This window comes from Callionymus lyra, chromosome 2, assembly GCF_982586985.1.
Source record: "Callionymus lyra chromosome 2, fCalLyr1.hap1.1, whole genome shotgun sequence".
Taxonomy (NCBI): domain Eukaryota; kingdom Metazoa; phylum Chordata; class Actinopteri; order Syngnathiformes; family Callionymidae; genus Callionymus; species Callionymus lyra.
In genome coordinates, this window is record NC_141819.1 from 15,040,111 (window position 1) to 15,065,724 (window position 25,614).

The window sequence follows — 25,614 nt, forward strand, 5'->3', positions numbered from 1 at the left end:
CAAAACACAGCATCCCCCCCACCCCCGGGGGCGGCGGGTAATGGCCGATGCCAGCGCCCATATGACGGCTGCCAGTTCCGCTGATGCAGATGGAGCAGAGATGCTTAACGTGACCTTTAGTGAATGCCACATCACATCAGGCCTGGATGTCACCTGCTGACATTATGCCGGGGCATGAAAAGGCTATTCTGCAGGGGGAGACGTGGTGACAAACATCCCCCCCGGTGACACATATGTGGACGTGGGATAATTCTGATTGACATGAGGGCAGCTGGATGATGTTGAATGGCAGGAGACATGAAGCTTGAGAAGAAGACTTTTCCACAAAACTGAAATCTCAGATGAGTTAATGTTCTCAATTTTTTGGGGGGGTTATTCTGATTCAGCTAAAAAAAAAAACTTTTCACAATTCTGTATTTGGTTGTAGTTTCCCTGAAGGAAAATAATTATTTTAGCGATAAAACTAATTTGATTTATCCTGAAAACTTTTTCACAATAGACATAAGACACCGTAAAAAAAAAAAAAAAGTGGGTCAGAGACGGCGTTTCCACTCATTTAAAGTACTTTAGACTTTCTTATATTGTCATTGTACAGAAAACACAGCAGAGAAACTGGCTTAAAATTATTTTTTAATGTAATGGTGAAATTTAGAGTGTGTTAAAATGCTTTCATGCGGGATATCTTTTTCGAGATATGGGAAATGAGAAAACCTGATTCTGCTTTGAGTTTGTTATAACAAGGGAGAGCCAGCGATATAATATCAAGTGGTTAAATGCCAATAGTTTAGGGAACCATTAGGCTCAGTTTCAAAAGTAAGTGGACTTTGTTACTGGTTAAGATCTAATGATACCCATTTTAGGGTAGATGAGGACCAGATCACACTATTGACTTTATTATAGTTATTATTTGGATTGTTTTTTTGTGTTACTCATTAATAACCTAATTATTTTCGCAGTAATATGTTCCTTTTAAGAGTTATAGTCCAAAATGTTTGTTCATTTTAATGTAGCGACTGGTGTCAGTTGTTTTCGTCTTCACATTTGTCCAAAAAGACACTTAAAAAACATCCAAATACCTCCATACTGCTCGTCTGTAACGTCCCTTTTGTATTGAAGCCTTGACAAGAAGAATTGTTCCGAATAAACTTAAACAAGTATATATTTTAAGCTTGTTTTTAACAGACGCTTCTAGGCCATCGTCTTAATCTTGCGCACTGACATTTGCAATATGTTTCATGAGGAAAGACTTCCGTCAGCAGCTGAGAAACCTTGAGCTGCCGCTATAAACACACTTATTATTATTATCATTAGTTTATTTAAAGGGGACAGTGCAATTTCATAATAAAACACATGGTTAAAAAAGCCAGAATTACTTAAAAGGCTAGTTTTCATCTGTAGTCTCCTTGCCATGATGTGAGAAGGCAATAAAATACATTTAAAAAACAGAATACATGTACAATATAATACAAAATCCATATGTAAACACTTACAATGAAGAAATAAAACAAAAAAGGATTCCTCATGTCGAGGCTTCAATACAAGATGGACGTTACAGACGAGCAGTATGGAGGTATTTGGATGTTTTTAAGTGTCTTTTTGGACACAAGAATGTGTAATAAACTGTTGGGCAAAAATACACTTCGAACTAAAACTAGTTGAAATCATTTATCATAACCATGTGTGGATTATTTTAGTGCATTAGATGTGAATAATACACGTCTACTGTCTACACTGGGAAAACTCTGTCAGCCACAAACAAACTTAAACTATATAGACTTGTTCAATACAAGATGGACGTTATAGCCGAGCAGTATGGAGGTATTTGAATGTTTTTAAGTGACTTCTTGGACGAAGATGAAGACGACTGAGCTCCAGTCGCTACATTAAAACGAAGATAGAACATAGAAAATGAACTCCAACTCAAAGTTTAAGCAAGGAATCCCAATGTTCAAATAAAGCATGGTCGGATTCATCCCTTAGATTTGAACACATACAAATGTTACCAACAGTGTTTTGCTGTTGATCACCCCAAGATCAAATAAAGGGTGCAAAGAAAGTTGCAGATCTCGGCGGGAGATGGATCTTATTTGCGTCTGCTGCTCCCTGACAATAAAGTGCCAGTCGAGTCAGCCCCGACTGGCATCATTATCCCAATCATCAAACAATTCTCTAAGCACATCAGAAATCCCTCTATAAAGCCGTAACAAGCACAGACTCTATATAACAAGTAGAAATCTCGGGGGGTTGGGGAGGGGGGGCGAAGTTAACGCTTGGCGGCGAACGCTGCGACGCTCTGTTGTGCAGGCAGGTCCTTGGCACACTTTCAGAGGAGATGGAGGCTATAAAAGCGGTTGGCTCCTGCCACACCTGTACCCCACCCTGTCCCACAGCCTGCTTCCTATTTAAAGCATCGCATGCAGGATATTAGTCAGGCTTTTTCTGCCGTCTGTGAGGTACGGCGAACCTCTGAAGCGGAGGGGGAGGGAAAAGTATGCAGGCCCGCCGTTTGTTTTTTATTGGGGAAATAATGGCCTATTGAGAGGTTGGGTATTTAATGAGCAACATAATAGGCCCTGTAGTAACACATCTGCTATGAGCAGAGTCATTTCCTCGACTTTCAAAGGCCTTTACAAGTCCACTCACTTTGACTTCTGCATATCTGCTTTTTATTAATTACGGGATTGCGTCGGCGCATGACAAGACGCTCGGCTTCCTCTCCCGGCGTGACCTCGGATCTCCGGCCGTCCGATCCAATTGAAGAAAAAAAACAACCCCCCCCCATGCCCCCCTACTGCGATCAATTGTATTAAATGTGTTAAAGATACTCGCGGCGATGGCGGCGACCTCTGGCCTCGGCTCCGATCGATGCCTCGTTAGAGCCCTAATGATCGTTCATTGACTAATAAGATCTGTATCAACCTCTTGTGAAGCATCGATTGGCCTTTGTCCTCTGTAGTGCGCGGTGAATTATGTCGAGCGGCGGGGAGGCGGCAGCTGTAAGTCCGGGGAGAATCGGATGATGAAAAAGCTCCTGGTGGGAATGGACAGGAATCCTAAACCTCAAATGGACTCATTCTGAAACGCCCGCAGGGCCTAAAGCTTCTCCAACCTGGTTCGGCGGATCAATGGACATAACCTCTTCGACCACAGGTCAATCAGCTCACGAACCCTCCAGTTTCCCTCGTCCTCCGGGCGCTACGATTGCTCCATCTTGTGCGGGCGTGGCCCCGCATCTGTGAGTCCAATCATCGCGTTGATGGAGAGTGAACTGGAATCGCCGTGCGACTCTGTCCGTGTGACTTTATTTCCCTTTTTGCTGGACCCAAGGGCAAAGATCGAACCCTGCCTGAGCTCCGGTCCAGCCAATCAATCTGGCGCTCATTGAGATGCATGGCTCGATGATCTTTGATAGCGACTTACGGATCAGGGAGGAGGGGGGAGGGGAGGCGAGTCGGAGGGATGGGTGTTGAACTGTCCTTGGGTATCGAGTGTCACGCGAGGCTACTTAAAGGCTTCCTCAGTCTTTCAACCAGGCCCGGTACGACGATTTGAGAGAGTTGTTATATTCAAAAGTCCTTTCATTCTTGGTTTCCATATGTGTTTTAGTTTTTTTTTTTACAGAACGGCTCATTGTAGTTAGACTGGGATAGTGTAGGGAAGAGAGGAAAAGGTCATTGCATTGGCAGGAATCTGGCGTTACGATAAATTCCAACTACCTGACAGACCAGCATGACTCTTGACGAAGTTGTAACTGCTTTTGATTTGAAACCAAAAATATGTCCAAACATCAGCTTTAGCAGCGGATGGAGTCCACTGTATCCTCCTGTCCTCAGTCTTCGCCAGGATCTCGCGAGATTTCATTGTTCCTTAATCTGGCAAGAAGTCATTACTGCTGCCATGTAGTGGCCAAAGGTTTAATTGTAAAACAAAACTTATAAAACGCTGTGCATATCATTTTTGGGGCGAATTACGGTACAAAAACAAAGTTTAGCAAGTGCTCATGGGAAATGTGGTCTCCCGTCGGGCTAACCTACACTAAAAATCGCATTGAGCTGCTTTAATTGTTAATAGAATTTATTATTATTTGACAGTTATTTAAATTACATTTAAAATAAGATACAGTGTTGTTTTATATTGATAAGCGATATAAATAATTATAAGGATAATAATACATTTTATTTAAAAGCAATTTTCGAAAAAAAACTCAAGATCTCTTCACAGAAAGCAACCATCAAATCACACAATACAAAGAAACCAGAAAGTTTTTGTGATTTCTTTTTCTCTCTGAAATCTTTTGCTTGAGTGTAGTTTCTTGTGTACAATCATTCAAAATCTGATGCTGTATATATCATAAAAAACAACTACTTGAGTCAAATGATCTTTTGCTTAATTAAGTGTAGGCCTGTGTAGTCCAAGAAATAATGAATAAATATTAATAGCAGGTGTGTGTTTTCATACTTTTTAAGCATTTGAAATATTGTTCAACAAAAAAACGATACCTCAGTTGACACTAGCAACAACTCAAGCTATAGTTATAAATATCTAGTAAGTAAGTGTTGAATGACAGACGACATTTTCCATTTTGTGTTTTTATTTGGGATATTTCTAAAGATTCTCCGTGCACACTCTCGGCAGGTGTTAACGTTTGTGCTCCAAAGTTGACACATGACAATAGTTAAAAAAGAACATTGACTTGCTTTAGCTGTCAATCATCCAGACTAATAATCCCGACGAGCCACACTCTCGTCCTAAAATGACTACGGCGAGTTGTGTTGTTTGTGTACGAGACGATCCGTGTGTGTATCTTGATTCAGTCATAATGACTGTAAAACTAAGACTATTAGTCGGACCAGTGATTAACTCAAATGAACGCCCCCTCGGCAACGATTTCATTGTCGTCACATCAATAAGCTCTTGTTTAATTTCCCCCACTGCGATCTAATGACACCATCACACAGACGCGCGGTTAATTCAGACTCCATCAAGCAAGCAGGAGAAGAAAAAACATTTCCTCTTCTGTTTACTGAGAGCGAAGCTTAACGATCGTTCTATGAAAACAATTCTACTATTTTTAGACATTCACACATGGCCTGCAAAAATACTGCATTCAATCATTCAAAGCATTTGACATGTTGTTGTCTTAAATGTAATGTTATATACCATTGTTTTGCAGTTTAGTTGAAATTTGAGCGTCTAAAGGCAAAATTTCACAGCCTTTTTCAATTGTTAGTAATCAAAGCTAGCAATGTAGCATTCAGTTCATTCACTTAACTTTACAGTTGTTGTTGTTTTTTGTATTCTCTTATCAGTTTAAGCTAAAAAAAAAAGAAAAAAAAGTAATAGTAGTAGTAGTAGTAGTACCAGTTTGAGACCTTGACTCTTACAAGGGTTTGAGTTGCTTTGTAGTAGTCAGATACATGTTAGCACAACGGAGAGTCATGTTAAACGGTGACGAGCATTTAGCATCATATGCTTTTTATTAAATAAATGTTTCTTAAAAGAACATATAGCGTAAGAAAATGAATAAAAGATTGGTTAAAAAATAGAATAAAAAAATTCTTGTCATGAAGTAATTTTCCATGTACTTGGTAAAAGTGTACTTTGTACTTTGATTCTCCAATTACATTGAAACATAAATTATTTTATTCGCAATAATTTAACAGTTTGAATGAACTTAAAGCAACATCAACAAAACACTAAAAGTGATAATATTATAAAGATGAATATCCAGTATCAGCAAGGTACTCTTTAGAAAAAATGTTTTGAGTATTGACAGTTTCAAACCAACGTATACTGTAAAAACAACATATTATAATTAATTGATCACCTCATCATATTCTTGCAGTGTCTTGTCAAGTCGAGTAACTTTAGCATATAAAAAGTGACTTCACATCCGCCATCTTGGTTATGTTGCGGGAGCTGACCCATTATCGTGTGCATTGCAGTGCTCTATACTGACACCTTCAGGTGAGATTTTCTAGATCAGAACTGCAGAGAATAACATTTTTACTTCACTGTAAGTCATTGTACTTCAAAGATAGCGAAGTTAAGTACTGTTTCAAAAACAGTTTTTCGTGATAACATCTTCAAATGTGTCCGGGGTTAAGAAACATTACTGATAATCTCCCCCCCGACCCCCTGACCCCCTCACACACCTGTCCCACATGCAGCGCAGGTGAGTAAATGGCTAAAAAGCTGCACTTAAACTCAATAGTGGCACATATATGGGTCATGTGACCACCAAAAAAAAAAAAAAAAAAAAAAAGCCCACATGAGACTCGAAGTGTCAAAAAGCTAAGATAAGATCCGATACTGTGTGAAGTGCTGTGACGGTCATGCTGGTGTCGGAGGATTCATGTTTGGGTGGAGACGACCATGTTGTGTCTGAGTCGAGGATCTTTATCGTCACACTTTACGTCGCTTGATTTAAAGCCATGTTAATGGATCAGCCGGGGAAATAAAGACCCGCGCAGGTGCACGACCACAAACAGTGCAGTCGTATATACATCCGTGTGAAGCCTGTCTACACACTTGTGTATCAGCCATGTATCCGTGGTGAGCGCGGCCCCCCAGACCACCCCCCTCTACACGCCCGTGTGATCCTCCTTTGTCAGCAAACACGCAGGAACAAAGAGGCCTCGGGCAGAGCCAGCAGGCATAGATCTTCTGCTCTCTGTTCTTCTCCACTGGGGTCACTCGGGAGCTGCTCATGGGTTCAATCTCCTCTACTTGACCGATCAAAAGTCCTCCCTCTGACCGGCTGCCAAAACCCTTCTCTGGCTTTCATCTGGGATTCATAGCACCGTGGTTACATCGGAGACTCCGGGTTTAAGGTCTTTGGCAACGACGCCGGGTCAAACTGTCCGGCCTGAGAAGACGCTTTGACGTCACCAGCACAATTGATTAAAGAAAATTACAAACTCTATGTTCTCATCGCACGCTTTTTTATTTACTTTTAAAAAGGTTTATTTAAAGTAATGTTGACGTCAAAATGACAACATTATTTTACTTTAAATCATATAGTTTCAGACGAAAAAGTTTGATCAAAGACGTGACTTCATTGTTGCTTTTTTCAAATGTTTTAATGATGTTTAAATGTGGTTTGCTGGTCTAAATGTTCATGTTTGGTGTCCTTGATTATCCACAATGGCGCCTTAAAATGTATTTATTGTTATAATGTGTAACGATTTTTACTCAGATTTAATTTTAAATGATTGCTATCCATGTATCTGAATTATTCCTTCCATGTATATGAATTATTCCTACCAAAAATGTAATAAAAAAGGGTTTAAAAGAAATGGTCAACCCTATGTGTTATCTTAGGGTCAAGGTGACCCGGAGGCCAAAAAACAAACGCCTTTGTGGTATCCCTTGTGTTGTCTCTGGGTCAAGATGAGTGATCAAAGCCAGAATTTGACTCAGAGACAAAACAAGGGATACCACAAGGACATTTGTTTTTCGGCCTCCGGGTCATCTTGAACCCTGAGACCCTAAGAGTTAAGGATTATTTTGAATTAAACATGATGCTTTTAATAATTGAAAAAATATATATAAAATGTCAGATGTTATTATATTTAAGAAGTTTTAAATCAAATATATTAATTGTAATGAAGTTTAAATGTCTTTAAACTAACCGATTATTATTTAATTATTATCATTGTATCGCAAAACATCCCAATAATAATGATAATTCAAACTTTTAAACTTATTGATATTTATTTAAAAATCTAAAAGGTAACTTTAAAAAGGAAAAAGGGGTAATACTTTAAAGTAATATTTCAAGCTAACAATTGTAAATAATTTATTAAAATAAACACTTACAACTTGTTATATTTATAGCAAGTTTCAACAAAAAATTGATTTATTTGTTGAGTTAAATCCTATAAAAAAAACAACTAGTATTTAATACTGAAAAACGCTTTAATAACGCAGGTGAAATTAAACAAAAGTTAATTACGAAGATGTTTCTCTTGGAAACTGTGTTCACCGGAGAGAAACCTAATTAGACGTCGTGTTGCTTTGGGAAAAAAAAAAAAGAAGGTGTTATTTACATTGAAACAAACCTCGGCATGCCTCCCATAATCATTCAGTGATTGATTTGTAATCACACTAATAGGGTCACGGCCCAGACAAAAGGCACGTGTGACGCCCGGGCCGCGGTTCTTACTCAGCATCAGGGACTCACAGCGGGCCTGCCGAGCGCCCGCCTGTGTGGTCTATGGGGACAATTAGCACAATCTCCATACTAATGCTGGCCTGTAATGGACACTGCTGAGCCTGCCAGCTACTGTGCGTTTGCATATGCATGTGTGTGTGTGTGTGTGTGTGTGCGGGGGAATGTTAGCATACGCGCATTTCCTTCACCATAGTCACTTCCTGTGAGCAGCTGAGCATCTGTCAGCCCTCCGGCCGCTACCGTGTATTTATGTTTTTTTCGGTGCTTCATGCTCTTGCTAGCAGATCCCAACCAACGTCAGCTCATTAGCGCCATAATAAAGAGCCGAGATGACACGTAAAAGGTTATATACTGCCGCACCAATTATCAGGTTCCTGATTTATGACCCAGACTCTCTCTGAGGAGAATCAGGGGGTGGGTTGGTTGGGTGTTTACACCCCTGCACAGCGGGGTGAGGGGGTCAATCGTGGTCAACTTTGACCTTTTTAGGGGCTCTAAGGTGCAGCAGCAGCGCTGATGGGCGTTTGACTCGATCGATGATGTTTAGCATGCAAATGTGAGTCGTTTGTTAAGTACATTTGTATTCTGCACGACTCGGACGTCGGAATATTTGCACCAGCAACACTCATTTGGTCTTCATTATCTGAGCTGGCGAAGAAAGAACACAACTCCCCTGTTTTCTCAACAAAAATACTGAATATATTCAAGAAATATAGTATCAGCTCATGACAAAAAAACAGAAGCACGTCAGAGATATAAACTGGACATTTAAAAAAACTACAGAAAATGACCTAAATTTTTTTTTTCTGGTTCTGCTATCAATATTTTGAACGAAACAATGTTTTTCTTTGCTAACAAAAATAAATCTGCTCAACGAAGTCTCACAGCCGAGCGTCATCTTGTGTCCAACTTGTCAATTCTCTCACCTCCTAATGGTTAGTTAGAGTAAGGGTTAATAGAGCATCTCTTGTCCGTCATGGGGTGGTAAGGAAGGAATCATCTGCTCGTTCTACTATTAAACCGAAACTGTAACAATAAAAACAATATTAATGATCAGGATTTATACCTGAGGTGGAAAAATAATGTGTTTCAGCTCATCATACATGTCTTGTTCTTCTAATAATAAACTTCGGTTCAAACCATGCTTCGACTTTTGGTTTAAGGTTTATGTGTATTTATGTTGTCATTGTGTGACGAGCGTTTAGTTTATTTAGTCTTGTTCACCAAAAGGAACGAGTATTTTTCGTTAGTAGCATTTAGTTGACATTTCAGCTTGGCTATAGTACGTAGATTAAAAAAATTAATTATTTAAAAATGTAAAAAATGACCCTTTTCTATAAACTTTCACCTCATTTGCTATTTTTACACAATTATATATGTACTGTATAAACACTGAAAATTATTTATTGTAATTTTTACAGTAAGAAAACTGTAGTGGAAATTTCCAAAGCTGAAAAAACGTTTTTTAAATGCATGATATTATTTACTGTATTGATCTTTGGTATTAAAGAGAAAGTATTGTGTTAGTACCAGCATCTAAAATGTTAAGAGTGAACCTCAGCCCTACTTGTTCTCCACGTTGTTGTATTTTTTAAAATAAATGGCAGCAGTTCAGCAGAAAGACTCACATCTATACGTTGACAAACATCACACTCACACAGACAGAAAACACAACGCCAAGTTCCAATTACGCAGCAAGTACTTCCGCGGATGATCCCGGTTGTCTCATGTGTCCCGTACGGACGACGAGATTTACTCCGACACGTCGGCGTTAACATGGTTCTATACGTGCGGCTGCTCTCGGGCGCGTCGAACGCCGGTTCGAGTTGACAGAAATCCTCCGTATGAAGACACAAATCAAGACGGTCGCTGCGTTCAGGATGTGAAACCATCAACGGCACGTCAGCTTCTCCTTCTTGGAGCTTTGAGGCCGGGGACGAGTGACACGCCGTAACGAGGTCTTGAAGGTCTTTGACGACGCGAACGCAAACGCCCCGGCGTGGCGTGGCTGTGGCGCTCGAGCTGCCGCCCTGATGACCGTCTGTCGCGCTCATTAGCGGCGAAGTCTAAACGGAGCGTTTGACCTCCGCCGACCTCGGTATGTACCTGACTGATCTTTTTCCAAAGGCTTTGACAGGAGGGACACATGTGTGTGTGTCGCTATCAAGCTTGTCTCACACACACACCGTGTTGGACGTCTTTGAAGCGAGATCAGAGAGCGGCTCAGATGCAGGTTGATCAGGTGCGAGAGAGGAAATATTTTTTGTGTTGCTTTTAACGACCCTGAGGCTCCTCGCTCGACAAAAGAGTGGTGTCGAGGCAGATGGAGACGAGACAAGATATGTAATGAGTGTCTGCGGGACGTACAGCTGACCGTCCTGCACCTGTCGGACGCCACTAAAAGGAGAAACGAAACATTTTCGGATCCCCCTGCTACTGTTAAAAAAGAAAAACCTCCTGCCAGACTTATAGAGATCCTGTCTGCCTCCCACCAGCCGTGTGGTCGCCTGTCTGAGATCTTAGCCCGGGAGCTCCTGGGAAAAAACACTTCGGGGGGGGGGGATCCTCAACTAGTCCAGCTAGATAGTAGAGGTGTCAGCGTTTACCGTTTTTTGTAACCGAAGCTTCTCACTGACGTGTAGCCGGTTAGACGGCGGGTGATCTCTTTCTATCGCAGTTGTGTAGGTTCCTGTCTCCATTCAAACACCTCCTATTGCCATTGCAGCAAAGCCCTCCAAGTAGTTATCTGATAAAACGATAATTAGTATTTTGAGACTATAAAATATTTTAATTTTGACAAAAATCAACAGCATGCCTTATAAACCTTATGTATTAACCTGGTTTTACTTACTGACCTCGAACCGAATTTCTGAGTTAAACTTTTCTGTCAAAATATTGATATGTCACTGTAGAGTTTCTCCGCAACTTGTACTATAACTCTGTGAGACTACTTAGTATTACTCCGTGAGTTACCGTGGTATTACTCAATATGTCACAATAGTATAACTCCCAGAGACACATTAGTAGTAGTCTGGAAATTACCGGAGTATAACTCTGAGAAAATCCCCCAAATTACTCCATTCAAACACGTCCTAATCCCATTACAACAAAGCCCTCTAAGTAGTTATCTGACAAAACTGCGATAACAGATAAATCATATAACTTCATTTACCGTATTTCTTAAGACTATGATACGGTGGTATTACTCCCCGAGTCACCGTAGAGTTACTCAAGGAGTCACCAGGGTATAACTCCATGAGTCACCGTAGTATAACTTCAAAAGACTCCTTGGTACTACTTCGGAGTCACCGTAGTATAACTCTGCGGGACTTCTTAGTATTACTCCAGGAATTACAGTAGTATAACTACGCAAGTTACCATAGTATAACTCTGAGACACTCCCTAGAATTAGTCCAAGATTCACAGTACTATTACTCCACGAGTTAGCGTAGTATAACTCCACAAGTCAATGTAGTATTACTCCAGCACTCATCGTAGTGTAAGTCTGATGGACTTTTTAGTATTACTCCACGAGTCACCATACTATTACTCCAGGAGTCACCATATTAAAACTCTGAGGGACTTCCTAGTATTTCCCAACGAGTCACCGTAGTATTACTCTTTGAGGCTCAAAGCATTTCGCAGGCTCTTACATTTACATTTTAAACGCTGTATAAGTACAATAAATACTTGAATACACATGTATGTTTAAACAATCTTTCATAAAAGTTAGTAAGTTTCCTGCCTAAGTCCAACATCACATGACAAACACACACACCTAGTTCTTACACTTGCAGGCAAGACATAAATCTAAGGAGTTAAAGTAGTCGACAATCTGTTCTTATCCTCTTCCTCAAAGTAATCAGCAGCGTCTGCAGCCGGACCACCCCAAAGTCCAAACAGTTCCTCCCGGTCGGCCCGGATTCTAACATGCCAGCAGAAAAAGACAGAGGAAGAGTTTCCCCTCCCGCCGGGATGAAAGCTGCCTTTTACTTGAGAACATTAGGAGAACAAACTAGCATCCCAGCGGGGGGGCAACAGTCGACCGCGGAGCGCGCTCACATCAAACACACCCACCATTAATATTGAAATGTTTCCGCCCCGACTGTTTGAAAACCAGAACAAGACAACCAGTGTGGTCAGCGGAGGAGCGGCAGATGTGACATCATCTGGATCAACAGAAGCTTTTCTGGCAAACAATATTTACTCACTGACTTGAGGCGCTCACGTGTTGATCTGTGGTGACTCAGCAGACTAGCTGGTCGAGGGACTTTAAGTCGGTTTAGGATTTATTCATCCAAAAATGTAAAGAAACATAAAATATATACTGTATATATATACACAGTAATACAGGTTTGTATATATATATATATGTATATGTATGTATATATATAGATATATAAAGTAACTTTATATAACTATATAGTTACTTTGTGTATATATATATATATATAAAGATTGAATTAATTTGTTGAGTTTTTGGAAGAGACTTAAATCCTATAAAACGATTTTTCAAAATATTTTTTTTTTTATATGAAAACTGTTTGTATATATATATATACTTTTTATATATATATAAAAGTATATATATATATACATATATAAAAGTATATATATATATACTTTTTATATATATATAAAAGTATATATATATATACATATATAAAAGTATATATATATATACTTTTTATATATATATAAAAGTATATATATATACATATATAAAAGTATATATATATACTTTTTATATATATAAAAATATATATATAAAAATATATATATATATATATATAAAAGTATGTATATATACAAACAGATTTAATATAAAAAAAAACTACTTTGAATCGTTTTATAGGATTTAAGTCTCTTCCAGAAACTCAACAAATTAATTCAATTTCCATTTTCGTTGAGACTTGGCGCCAATTCTAACAGGTTTTAACAGTGTTTTTGTTTTTTTAAATGATTTAAAAAGTTGTAGAAATTTTTCCTTTTGGTGATAGGGTATTTAAGGCCTAAACCTACTACCACGTTACACATACTTTTTATATATATATATGTTCTCAAATGAATGCTATACTTGCTAGCTTAGCTAGTTGCTAACAGTGCTAGCTGCAGTTATTTAGAGGGTAAATTTAATGCTCAGTATCTTTTGGAAGATTAGAATCAAAATTCCAAAAATGTATAATGTATGATATTAAGTTAAGGACATTTTATTGCATTAAAATATTTTATTTAAAGTACATGCATGTCTCAAATGGCTGCTACAGGGGGATGAAATAGAAAAATGACAAATTACAGTAAACAATATATGAAAAGGAAGGTTTTTTTAATACTATGTAAAAATTAAAAAAAATACAAATAAATTCCATATCGTCTTGACGTATATAAGATATGTAGTGTACTAATGAATATGCTAAAAAGCAAGTTTGTAGTAGAGTTATCAGGGCATATTAATCTCATTTATTGATATATTCCCTCAAAGATCTGCTGGTACAACAAACCTCATTATTGCTCCATCACTCTATGATTTAGTAAACCTGTTTAACCGGATCACGGCGGCGGCGGCGAGCATATGGAGAGCGAGGCTGTTGACGCGGGTGTCGCACGTGGCGTCCTGGGAATAACAAACTCGCTCCCGATACTATATGTGTATTCATGAACGTCGGGAGGCTGTTATTGATCCCCCGCAGTCTGCCAGTGGGATGTAAACACTGTCTTTCAACAGGACGCCTCGCTCAATACCGGTCGCCGGCGCTGACAGGTGCGCGGAAAACATAGAGCGAGGACGAGGCTTGTTTGCACATCGGCTGAGATGTATGTGCAGCGAAGGTAGATAAGTGTTCGCCGATGTTGTGGTTTGTGTCGAAACAATAATGGCCGACATTATTATTGTCAATTAATTTGAGTTAAAGTGCGGTAAAAGCCTATGTTAGGCTACTTTTTTAATTGTTTGAGGCAAACTTTAGCATTTATTCTAATCCAACAGACACGGATCCACGTTTTCCATTTCATTGAATTCCTTTTTTCGGAATCAATTCTTGACATTCTGATCTCAACTACAAAGCAGCCGCTCAACCCTGAACCCCCCCGTTCACGACCCACAGTATCGACGAGCTGTAATTTACTGCTAAATTTGTCTTTTTGAATCTATTTTAATGCTCTTAGATGACTTGACGGGCTGACATTAGTCATGATATTGACACTTCTTTTTTAAATTGATAAGTATAAGAATTGAAGGCGATTTTAAAGAAGTATCGTAACATAAAGTAAATATATTTTTGCCTCCACTTTACATTTCTTTTCACCTCAAAAGTGTGTCGAACTTCTTGTTTCCATTAAAAGAGTAAATCAGCGGAGCGTTACGACTTTTGCTACAAACTTTTTTTTTAACAGGCTTCCCTTTAAACATGGCGCTCGTTTCAGGTGATGGGGTTCCCGAGTTTCCGCGGCCTCAGTCCTCCCAGGTTCACGGGCGCAAATGGCCGTCCTTAGACATCTGGAGCCAGTTACACCAGCTCCGCGCTGGCACCCACATATATTCAGATGCGTGCAGGCATAAACACACACACTGCCGACATCTGGACAATGTGTTTTTTGCCACCAACTACTATTTCTGGTTAAAGAAAAAAAAAAAAATAAGAAAACAACTCCCGACCCGGGGCCCGCGAGAGTCTCCCCGTGGAAAACAAGCAGGACTCGCTCCAGTGAGGAACATCTGCCCTTTGAAAAGTTAGCGAGGCTGTTTGAACAGCTGTCATAGCAGCGGCCGCTCTCAGACCTTCGTGATAAAAGCGAGGACTGCAACAGACGGAAGACACCGGCGGCCCGGACAGGGGGATGATGTCTGGAATGCCTGAGATGAAGCACTGGTGAGACGAAAAAAAAAAACCTGAGCCCACCGGTGACACAGAACAACTCTCTGCGACAGATGACGGGGGAACATGTGTTCGCGGAGCAGGAAGTGAAGTGTCAGTCGTTGGGATGGATGTCTGGAGAAGATAGGACTGAGTATCGATCGGAAAATACTCTCACAGTTTCTCTCCAACCCTCTTAGCCGGTCACAGCAGGAGGTCGTCAACACTGAGTCTGGTTCTGAACAAGTTTCTGCCTTCTAAAAAAAAGGTTTTTCCTCGCCACTGTCACACTGACATTCACTCGTTGTTGATTTGCTGGGATCTGTTTTTCTTTTTTCTAATATAGTTTCATTTAAACTTTAAAGCGTTTTAAGATCTGTTATGATATGACACTTTAAATAAAATGTAATTAATTGAAAATGTTCCATATAGTAATACAGATATGTTCACTTTAATACCGGTTTTCTGATTGACACTTTTTCGATAACATTTTTGAAAGATCAATTATGAAAGAAAGAACATTAAATTACACATAAATATATATATTATGAGTTTAATTGTTCATCTTTGGTACATTTTCAAGCCGTTTTCTTGTGTAAAAAAGAAAAAGAACAATTGTTAATAAGTCACAAATTATCTGATGTTCTGTATATTTGTCAATACTCAGTTGTTCTACAGAAAAATGCATATTTTATCAAGTTTTGATCACCATGCGTAAAGGTAAACTTGGCACCGAAAGACAAAGTATGTCTCAATACTCGGTCTTAAAGGAACCATCTTGATAAAAAATAAAAAACAGAGTTTGACACACAGCCCTAAGAGAAGATGAACACAAATAATTAAATAATAATTCACCTTAAAAGTAGATATTTTACACCACAAGACAAATTCTTCATGGACATTGACCCAAAAAACTGTAATTTTAAACAGAAGACTGAAAATCTTAAACAAGTTTCAAAGGTGTTGTATTCGCCTCGACGTCACTGCAGGCGTAACAAACTCTGTCTGAGCAGATTTCAAGCTTAACAAGTAAGACTTTTGGTGGTGAAGTGACAGACCCTTACTCAGCCAAGAGGAACAAGTGTGTGTCAGACTTAGAAAAGTACTTGGAGCTCAATTGCATTAAAGCTTAGTTTTGCCTTTGCTGCCGTCTAATTGGATAAAGCTGGAAAAGCAGCTTCCAGTGTGAAAGGAAAGGGTTCTCTTCCTCAACTTTTTTTGTTGTTTTTTTTTTTGCTCCCTGTGTTCTATCCTTCTACGTCTTTTGTCCTCGCCTGCATTCTCTGGAGGTGAGAGAGGCGTACGCTCAGAGTAAACACAGTCAGACAGACACACCTCTCGCACCAACACTCCGCCTGGCGTCTCCCTCTTTTCCCGGCCTTATTAAAATTCCATATTGAGATTCCTTCTTGCCGCTCCCCCGCCCGCTACCTGTCACTCAAAGACAAAACCAGCAAGTTTGGAACAAACGCATAAGGCAGAGACTCGGGATGTAACGTCATTTTTTTTTTATTACCTACTGAAAGTAGTTCATGTTTTTGTTTGTCTGTTAACAAAAGAGCTCAAAAAACGATTTAAATTCTTTCATTATTTTTTGGATAAATTGCAGCTGCGTAAATGAAAATTAAACATTTAGACTAAAATAACCATCTGGATCCACAAATAATTTGAAGAATTAGCAACTAGCTGATTTTAAAATGCAAAAAATTGTATACAATTATAGGCTTAGCAGTAATGATAAGTAAAACATATTAGGTGAAAATTAAATTCAGATTTTTCATTATAACAGACTAACACATTTATTTGATTTCAAATCTTATTTTGTAGTATTGATTTCAAAAGGTAAAGAAAATATATAATACATGGGTATAAGTCAAAATAATGCATTATGTTTCTATTCATATTTAAGTTGCACCAGAAAATAACCAACAGGCACTTTTTTAAAGACTGCAAATTGTGTATATACTGTATATTTGTGTATTAACAAGTCTTTAAATTTAGAATTATATTTGGATTATATTATTATTATTATTATTATTATTATTATTATTTTGTGTGTTCTTCTTCTTATTGTATTTTCTTCCCTGATGCTGCTGTAAAGTAAAATTTCCCCTTGTGTGACTAATAAAATAAATAATAATCTAATCTAATCTAATAAAGTTTTAAAGTTACAAAAGTACTAATATTTGTCACTCAGTGAAGACAAATAACAATTTGTTTCTAGTTTACTCCGAATGGCTCAAAACTTTCATTATCGTACACTTGTTAACAGCAGGCTGTTGTCTATCCCAGCTACTCAGGGCAAGAGACTGAAATATCTTCAGTCCATAAAAAGCTGCAAAGTCACTTAAAGTGGGTCACAGGAGTGAAAATGTGCTTTAATATTGATGTGAAATGAATTAAGAACTGCAGAGCAAAACTCCACCATGGACTTAAATGCAGGTTATTATTTAAAGCAATTTATTTTCATCTGAAAGTGACTTCACCAGCAGAAGTTATGATGCTTTTTATAACCTTACTTTTAATAAGTGACCTCTAACTTTGTGTTGTATCCAATCTCCAGTTCAAACCCTAACCCTAACTTTTATTTAAGTCGATTTTTGTTCTCTTGATTAGGGGGACAGCTTGATAATATGGGGAGATGCTGCTGCAATATTGACCTCAAAATATTTTTGTGACACCCCCCCCGAAAAAGTGTGGGTTGGTGGTGGGGGCTCCCTGATGATGTCACGGATCAGAACCGTTTCATCAAATAAAAAAACGCCGCTCTGGTTTCTTCCCGCCTCACAAGTTTCAACACATTCACGCCGAAGCAGCTCCCGAAAAAAAAAAAAAAAAAAAAACCCAAACTTTTCTTAAGACAACGTTCCTGCCCTTCATGTGTGGGATGAAAGTTTCCTTTAGGTGATATGTAGAGCGTGAATCCCCCCCCCCCACCCTCCCACTTTAACATTGTCATTATTCTCAACAGTGTCCCCCTCTGATGTGCCGAGCCTTTGGGTGCTCTTCCTCTTTCTCTTCCCCCCCCTGTCTTCCTCCGGTCCCTTTCATCTGTCAGGCCGAAGCGCCGCCTTGCCGCCGCCGCCAGGAGTTTGATTCCCCCATCATGCCGAGCGCCGACTCCCCGCTCTCCCTGCTCTCTGTCTCCCTCTGAGGCGAATGTTGCGCCCTGCGTCTCCGGGCAATTATCCCCAGGAGTAATGAGGAGCCTCACGTCCTCCTCGACGCTCTGACTGACACCTCTCCCACTCATTTGTCAACAAATCAGACGGCTGGTGTGGGCGGCCATATTGAGCTGAGGGTTGTCGCCCGGGAAGCCGAGGCATGAGGCGCTTCGCCACGTCTCTCTCTTTTTTTTTTTCCCTCTATCCTCCTCCATCTCTCTATCTCTTGCCACCTCGTTATCTCTGACAGGATGTCACTTGTTTCCAGCGCTCACTCCTCCGATGTCAAACCCCTCCATACGCTTCCTCTATTTGTGTTGCCGCAGCCCGGGCGAAAGGGAAAAACGGCTGACTCCCAAAAGGGCCTAATGGTCAAATATGGCTAATGATCACTGGGCTGAGTAAGTGACTCTGTACATGTTGTCGCTCGCGAGAAACACTTTGTCCGACTGGCTGAGGAAAAAAAGGAGACAAATAATCGCCGCCGCGTTTGTCTTTACCGAGCGAAAGCCTCTTTCAACTGTCGTGGGCTGTTGATGATGATGTCACATCGGGGACGCGTCAATTAAAGAGCGCGAGCGGCTCTTTGATTCCCATCGTGTTTCGCATGTGTGAACCCGACAAGCAGCCCCCAGCGGGGGTTGATACCATTTATGCAGCCCTGATCAGTCGAGGTGTTAGATAATATCGCGATATTCATTTGCATGATACAGTATCAATATTCAACAACACCGTATTTTTTATTTTTAGGTAGAAAATCAAATTTGATGTATTATATTACCATTTTCTTTTTATGGTTTATAGTTCAGTTTGTGTAAAACAACATTTTGAGGGATCCCCAAGGATGACTGAGGACGAGAGGATACGGTTGACTTCAGCAGTTTTGGATATATTTTGATTTCAAAACAAATGAAAGCAGTTACGACTTCATTGAGTCATGCGGTCTGTAAATTCTGCAACACCAGAAGTTGTCGACAATACTACAAATATATCCTACAGTATCACAATAGTATCTTGTATCGTGATATGCATAGTATCGGCCGATTCTTGCAGTCCTACTGATCACCTGATCACTCATACATTCCAATAGACATAGACAGATAAGTGTCCGGGGCGATTAAAGAGCTTTTAAAGTAAACTTTATATGACAAGTAGCAGAGTTAGAAAAGTCAGAGTTGAAGATGCTCAAGATTTCATTGAGAGGATATAAGAGGTATAAAAGTCACGAAAGAATTGAGGAGTAGCAAGACTGTTGGACCAAGAGAGTTAGAAATGAAGCAACTGAGAATTGTGGTCCTTGGCAGAGGTATGCCACGTCTAAGTGCCTTATTTCAGGTTAACCTTTATGTGTGATTAAGTGTAAGTGGAGTAATTAACCAACATTTCACACATGATGTGCTTTAAAAATGTAGGCCAGGGAGAGAGTTTGGCTCGTAAAAATACATTTGTAAAAACTCAATGTGAACCACGTGTGACTCCAAAAATGACTATTATCTGACTAGGTTAACATTTTTACTTTATAAACCAGATAATCCATTAACTTAACTTTAAGCTAAAACAGTACTCTTATTTATTAAGGTTTATTTTTTAATTTATAAATTAATTCCCTTTTCTTATGGGCATTAAAAGTCAAATTATAGCTTAAAAAAAAAGAGTAAGGTTTGAAACTAACAACTCAAAAATCAAATAAACTTTAAATAATTGATTAATTAAATAATAGCTGGAGTTAAGTTTTCTGTTTTCTTTACAACCCGAAAACATAATTCTTCACGGTCTTGAACTCACTGTGATCTTTTCTGTCCTCCGGGCTGGACGAAGCTTCTCGGTCTGAGAGGAGACCCGACATGGAGAACAGCTTCCTCCCCGAGTCGTCTCCGGATTTGAGGGAACCTCCCGGGGAACCAAAGTCAAACTCCTTCCCCTCGGCGTCAGAGAAACAGCTCTTCAAGCGCTTGGCCGGCGTGAACGCCGAGTGATACCCCACGGACTCCCTCTCCTCCTGGGGCGAGGTGAAAGGTCGGAAGGCGCCGACCCCGCCGTGGCCCAGCATCCCCAGGTGGGAGCAGTCCAGGTTGGGGGGCGTGAACTGCGGGTGCAGGTGGAGCAGAGAGGCCGGGAAGTCTCTGTGTGGAAAGGCGCCCGAGATGGGACCCTGGCGCTGATACATGGAGGTGAAGGTGTAGGAGGCGGAGGGGAAGGGCAGGTGGAGGTCTTTCTCCACCGACACCGGGACGCCGAAGGGTCTGGGAGCCTGGCAGGGGACGGAAGCGTCCCGTCCCGCCTCGGCAGTGGACGCCAGGACCATCAGGGCCGGGGAGGCCAGAGGAGCCGGCAGGTAAGAGGAGCTGTCCATCTTAAAGGGGCGGTGGAGGTCCATTCACCTCCTGAGGAGAAAAAGAAATCCTCCGTCTTCAATCCATTTTAACATAATAAAACACACTTTATGAAGTTTCCACCACTTTTCTTTCAAGTTGCCAAACTCCCTCCTGTTATTAAACACTTTTCATTTTGCTGGAGAGCCGTGGATGCATTTGAACAATTACACTTTTGGAGCAGTTTCAGTAGAGAGCAGTTGGAGGCCTACTGTGCCTGTAAATAATTACGACTGAATAAATTGCCTATAAAACACACATGTAGCTCAAGTTAGCGAGTGATAAATATACCATGATGTAAGCAAATGGGTTTGGAGGAAAATGCACTTTTGAAACATGGAATTTTGTTCATTCGAAACGCAGCGCGAGAGCCAACACTTGTTTTCCCATGAAATGACAGAATCAAGGGGTTTCCAAAAAAGTGATGTAAGATCACTGCAGTAGCTGTAAAAGTAAAGTAGGAGCAGAACAAATTGGGAAAAAAGACGCAACAATGACTTTAACAGAGTTGCAATTCATTTTTTCTTGATTTATCAAGTCATAAATCCACTTTAAGTGGATTAACTTCACTTCAAGTCTTCTAATGACCCCACAATATTGAAGGTATATTAAAAAACACAGAAAAAAGTCAAACAATTACACACATTAAATAATGGAAATACATATTTTTTTAAGGTTATATGCAACTTTGTTGTTGTTGAAAGTAAAGCCTTCACTTTAAACACTCGAGATGTTTTGTAAAATATTGTTTTCGAAAATGTCCCGTGTTCAACTGATAATGTACTTAAATAAAAGTCATCCTACCATGATTAAAAATGCATTTTAACCCATTACTTTTACTGGAAGTAAAAATACTTCTAATAACCGTAATGATAAATAAATAGTGAACATAATACATGTTGCAGACAAAAAAGAAACATATATAGTTGATTTCTTGATATTATCTTGAATAAGTCAATCTTTTATAAACTATATTATAGTGTTTTATTTATTAAATGTCTTTATAAAATATATATTATATATTTATAAAAACTTTATTTATTTATTCTTCGGTATAAAAAAACTTGTGATTATTTCATATTTTATGTTATTTACAAAAAACACTAATTAATTAATCGCTACAGAAATACATAAAGTACATCTGAACTCGTTGTCAGAGGTTTATCAACAGACATTGTTTACATTAAGTGAGAATTGGATTTTACCCGTAAATAGTATTACTGTATAAATGTTGAAAACACGTTAGACAAAGTAGGAAAGTCATTGCAAAGGCGTGTAAATAATAACATAGCTTAAGGTTTATTAAATATGTTGTTAAATAATACATTAAAGTGGTTTAAATTTTCCAGCAGAACAAAAACTCTTAAAGAATTGTTCCTTTTTATATTAAACATTTATCTTCACTCTGCTTTACCTCCAGAATTATATGTATATAATTTTAAATCCTTTAGAATCCACGTGCAAGTATCGGTTAACCTTAAATAAAAAGGAAAAAAAAACTTAAATACAAATATTAAAAGCGATGTCATTCATCGATACGATTTCAGTTTACATCTTGTAACTGTAAATAGTGTCGAAAAAATATACTTTAACCTGTTATAATAGCAATAAATTCAAAATATAAATGCAAAAACGTGATATTTAAAATGTAAGTTGACGAAAAATGATGAATAAAGAAATCACATTTGTATCAATTAAGTTTTGCGACAAAGAGGAAGACATTTCAACAACTTTTTCTCAAGTGTAGAAATTGTTGAGCGTGTTTTTCCTCCATAAACGCGCGGAATAGTTCCGCTGCACGTGAACGTCGCACGAGAGTTTCCACCTGAAGTGAAGTCATTTAAACTCAAGAACCAATTAAATCAATTAAAGTAAATGAGACTCACCGAGGTCAACTTCTGCAGGAGTCACTCCACAAATCGACTTCTTCTTTCTCTTCTTCTTCTTCTTCTCCTTCAAAAAAAACCTCCGCAACTTCTCCCGCTGAAGTGTGTGCGTGAGTCCGTGAGCGCACTCTCGTGTCTGCGCGCGGATGGAAGTGAGTGCCTCTGCTGGTCTCTCCCTCATGAGCTCCGTGTGACACCCACCTCCTCCCACCTCCTCCCAGCCCTCACCCCCTGCTCTCTCCCGGCCCTCCCCCTCCGTCACCTCCCCTCCTCACCGCCACAGTGACGGACACACACAAGGTGCTGCAACAAGAGTTGATTTATACACTTTTAACTGACTCCAAACCATCCGCCGTAACATTATGACCAACCTGAGGTTGTGTGTTTCTGCCAGGAGGGAACACAAACACACGTTTAAATCACACACAACTCACTGAACACTCTCAATACAGACCCACACTCGTACACAATCTGCTACACACGTTTGAAAACACATCCAAATCCATACTTACACACACACTAAGCTACACAACAACAAGACGAGAACATACACACACAACAGCAACACAACTTGTATAATATCTATTGCCTACTTAAGCTACACTTATACACACTATAAGACACTTCAGTGAAAAATCATTGACACAAGCCTAAGTACACACTCATAGACACCTAAGAACACAACCTACACAACTGGCGACACACATATAAAACTTCTTAACAAAGACACATCAAATGCATTCAAGGTATACACTTAATACACACTTTTACATGCCGACACACACCAGATGCACAAACCACACCGTCACGCACAAACAGAAACATACCATTTTAAATACCTCCTACACCAAAACACCTACACACACGAAACATTATCGAAATCGCGCACACATTTACATTGTGCAAGACTTAACACAACTAGATCTACTGCACACTACTCACACCTACGTGAAAAGCATTGTATTTAAACAACACATCGCACAACATCAACTGCAGTTGAACAACACTCCAACACACTTGAAAAACAAACAAAAAAGCACACACTGACACAAAATCAGGAAGAACACAAAAATCCAAAAACGGCAACACAATTGAAAAACACAAATTTTAACATTATCCTCGCAACTATATACACAAATAAAATAACACAAATGTAGTCTTTACTGCCCACAAAGTTACACAATAGGAAAGACACTAACACACAAAATACCAGCTACACAGATGAACGAAAATTCTCACAGACCAAAGCACACTCACACTAAAAAAATGTCACACAAACTTTTTACAAAACTACACCATCCCACTTTTTGTAACCAAATATGGGTGTGAGAAAACATAAACAGATATGGTAGATACACTAAAAAACACAATAGACTGTATATACCCAAAATCCCATTCATCTATATACACTCTCACAAACTCACACACTTCAATACACAACCAACAGCACTTGACTTGAAAAACACCTAAACAAAAACCCCTACATACTCACTTGTACACATTTAGACCAGAACTAACACACATCAAACCAAAGTTACAACCAACACACATTTAAAAGAACATCCTTACACAACTACAACACAACACAATAAACATACACAAACTAAACACATCAAAAGAAGTTGATTTATATATTTATAGAATATATTTAGATCTTTTAGACACAATTTCTCCACCAATAGTTTTAGTGTTTTGTCGACTGATCTTGAGACAAATATATACCTACACACACACACTAACCTACACCACGTCCCATTCATTTATATACACTCTCACAAACTCACACACTTGAATACACAACCAAAAAGCAAAAGCACTGACTCAAAAAACACCTAAACTAAAACCCCTACATACTCACTTGTACACATTTAGACCAGAACTAACACACATCAAACCAAAGTTACAACCAACACACATTAAAAAGAACATCCTTACACAACTACAACACAACACAATAAACATACACAAACTAAAACACATCAAAAGAAGTTGATTTATATATTTATAGAATATATTTAGATCTTTTAGACACAATTTCTCCACCAATAGTTTTAGTGTTTTGTCGACTGATCTTGAGACAAATATATACCTACACACACACACTAACCTACACCACGTCCCATTCATTTATATACACTCTCACAAACTCACACACTTATATACACAACCAAAAAGCAAAAGCACTGACTCAAAAAACACCTAAACTAAAACCCCTACATACTCACTTGTACACATTTAGACCAGAACTAACACACAGCAAACCAAAGTTACAACCAACACACATTAAAAAGAACATCCTTACACAACAACAACACAACACAATAAACATACACAAACTAAAACACATCAAAAGAAGTTGATTTATATATTTATAGAATATATTTAGATCTTTTAGACACAATTTCTCCACCAATAGTTTTAGTGTTTTGTCGACTGATCTTGAGACAAATCCATACCTACACACACATTCATCTATAAACACTCTCACAAACTCACACACTTGAATACACAACCAACAGCACTTGACTTGAAAAACACCTAAACAAAAACCCCTACATACTCACTTGTACACATTTAGACCAGAACTAACACACATCAAACCAAAGTTACAACCAAAACAACACACATTAAAAAGCACACCCTTACACAACTACAACACAATAAACATACACAAACTAAAACACATCAAAAGAAGTTGATTTATAGAATATATTTTGATCTTTTAGACACAATTTCTACGCCGATAGTTTTAGTGTTTTGATGACTGATCTTGAGACAAATATATACCTACACACACACACTAACCTACACACCGTACCATTCATTTATATACACTCTCACAAACTCGCAAACTTGAATATACAACCAAAAAGCAAAAGCACTGACTCAAAAAAAACATAAACTAAAACCCCTACATACTCACTTGTACACATTTAGACCAGAACTAACACACAGCAAACCAAAGTTACAACCAACACAACACACATTAAAAAGCACATCCTTACACAACTACAACACAATAAACATACACAAACTAAAACACATCAAAATAATAAAATATTTTGATCTTCTAGACACAACTTCTCCAGCAATACTCTAGTGTTTTGAGGAGTGATCTTGAGAACAAGTGAAGACACTTTTATTTACGAGAGTAAAGAGCGA

General features: G+C 38.9%; 1 protein-coding gene across 1 annotated transcript in view; it reads right to left on the reverse strand.

The window, feature by feature from the left end:
- rnf220b (ring finger protein 220b) overlaps window positions 1–22,587 on the reverse strand; it is a 37,323-nt gene extending 14,736 nt beyond the window's left edge. The window contains exons 1-2 of the mRNA XM_087783670.1: window positions 22,453–22,587; window positions 19,980–20,578 (exon numbers count right to left, since the gene is read on the reverse strand). Coding sequence (XP_087639796.1) covers window positions 19,980–20,571 — 592 coding nt within the window. The 5' untranslated portion in view covers window positions 20,572–20,578; window positions 22,453–22,587. The remainder of the gene's footprint in view (window positions 1–19,979; window positions 20,579–22,452) is intronic.
- Window positions 22,588–25,614: the final 3,027 nt, after the last annotated feature.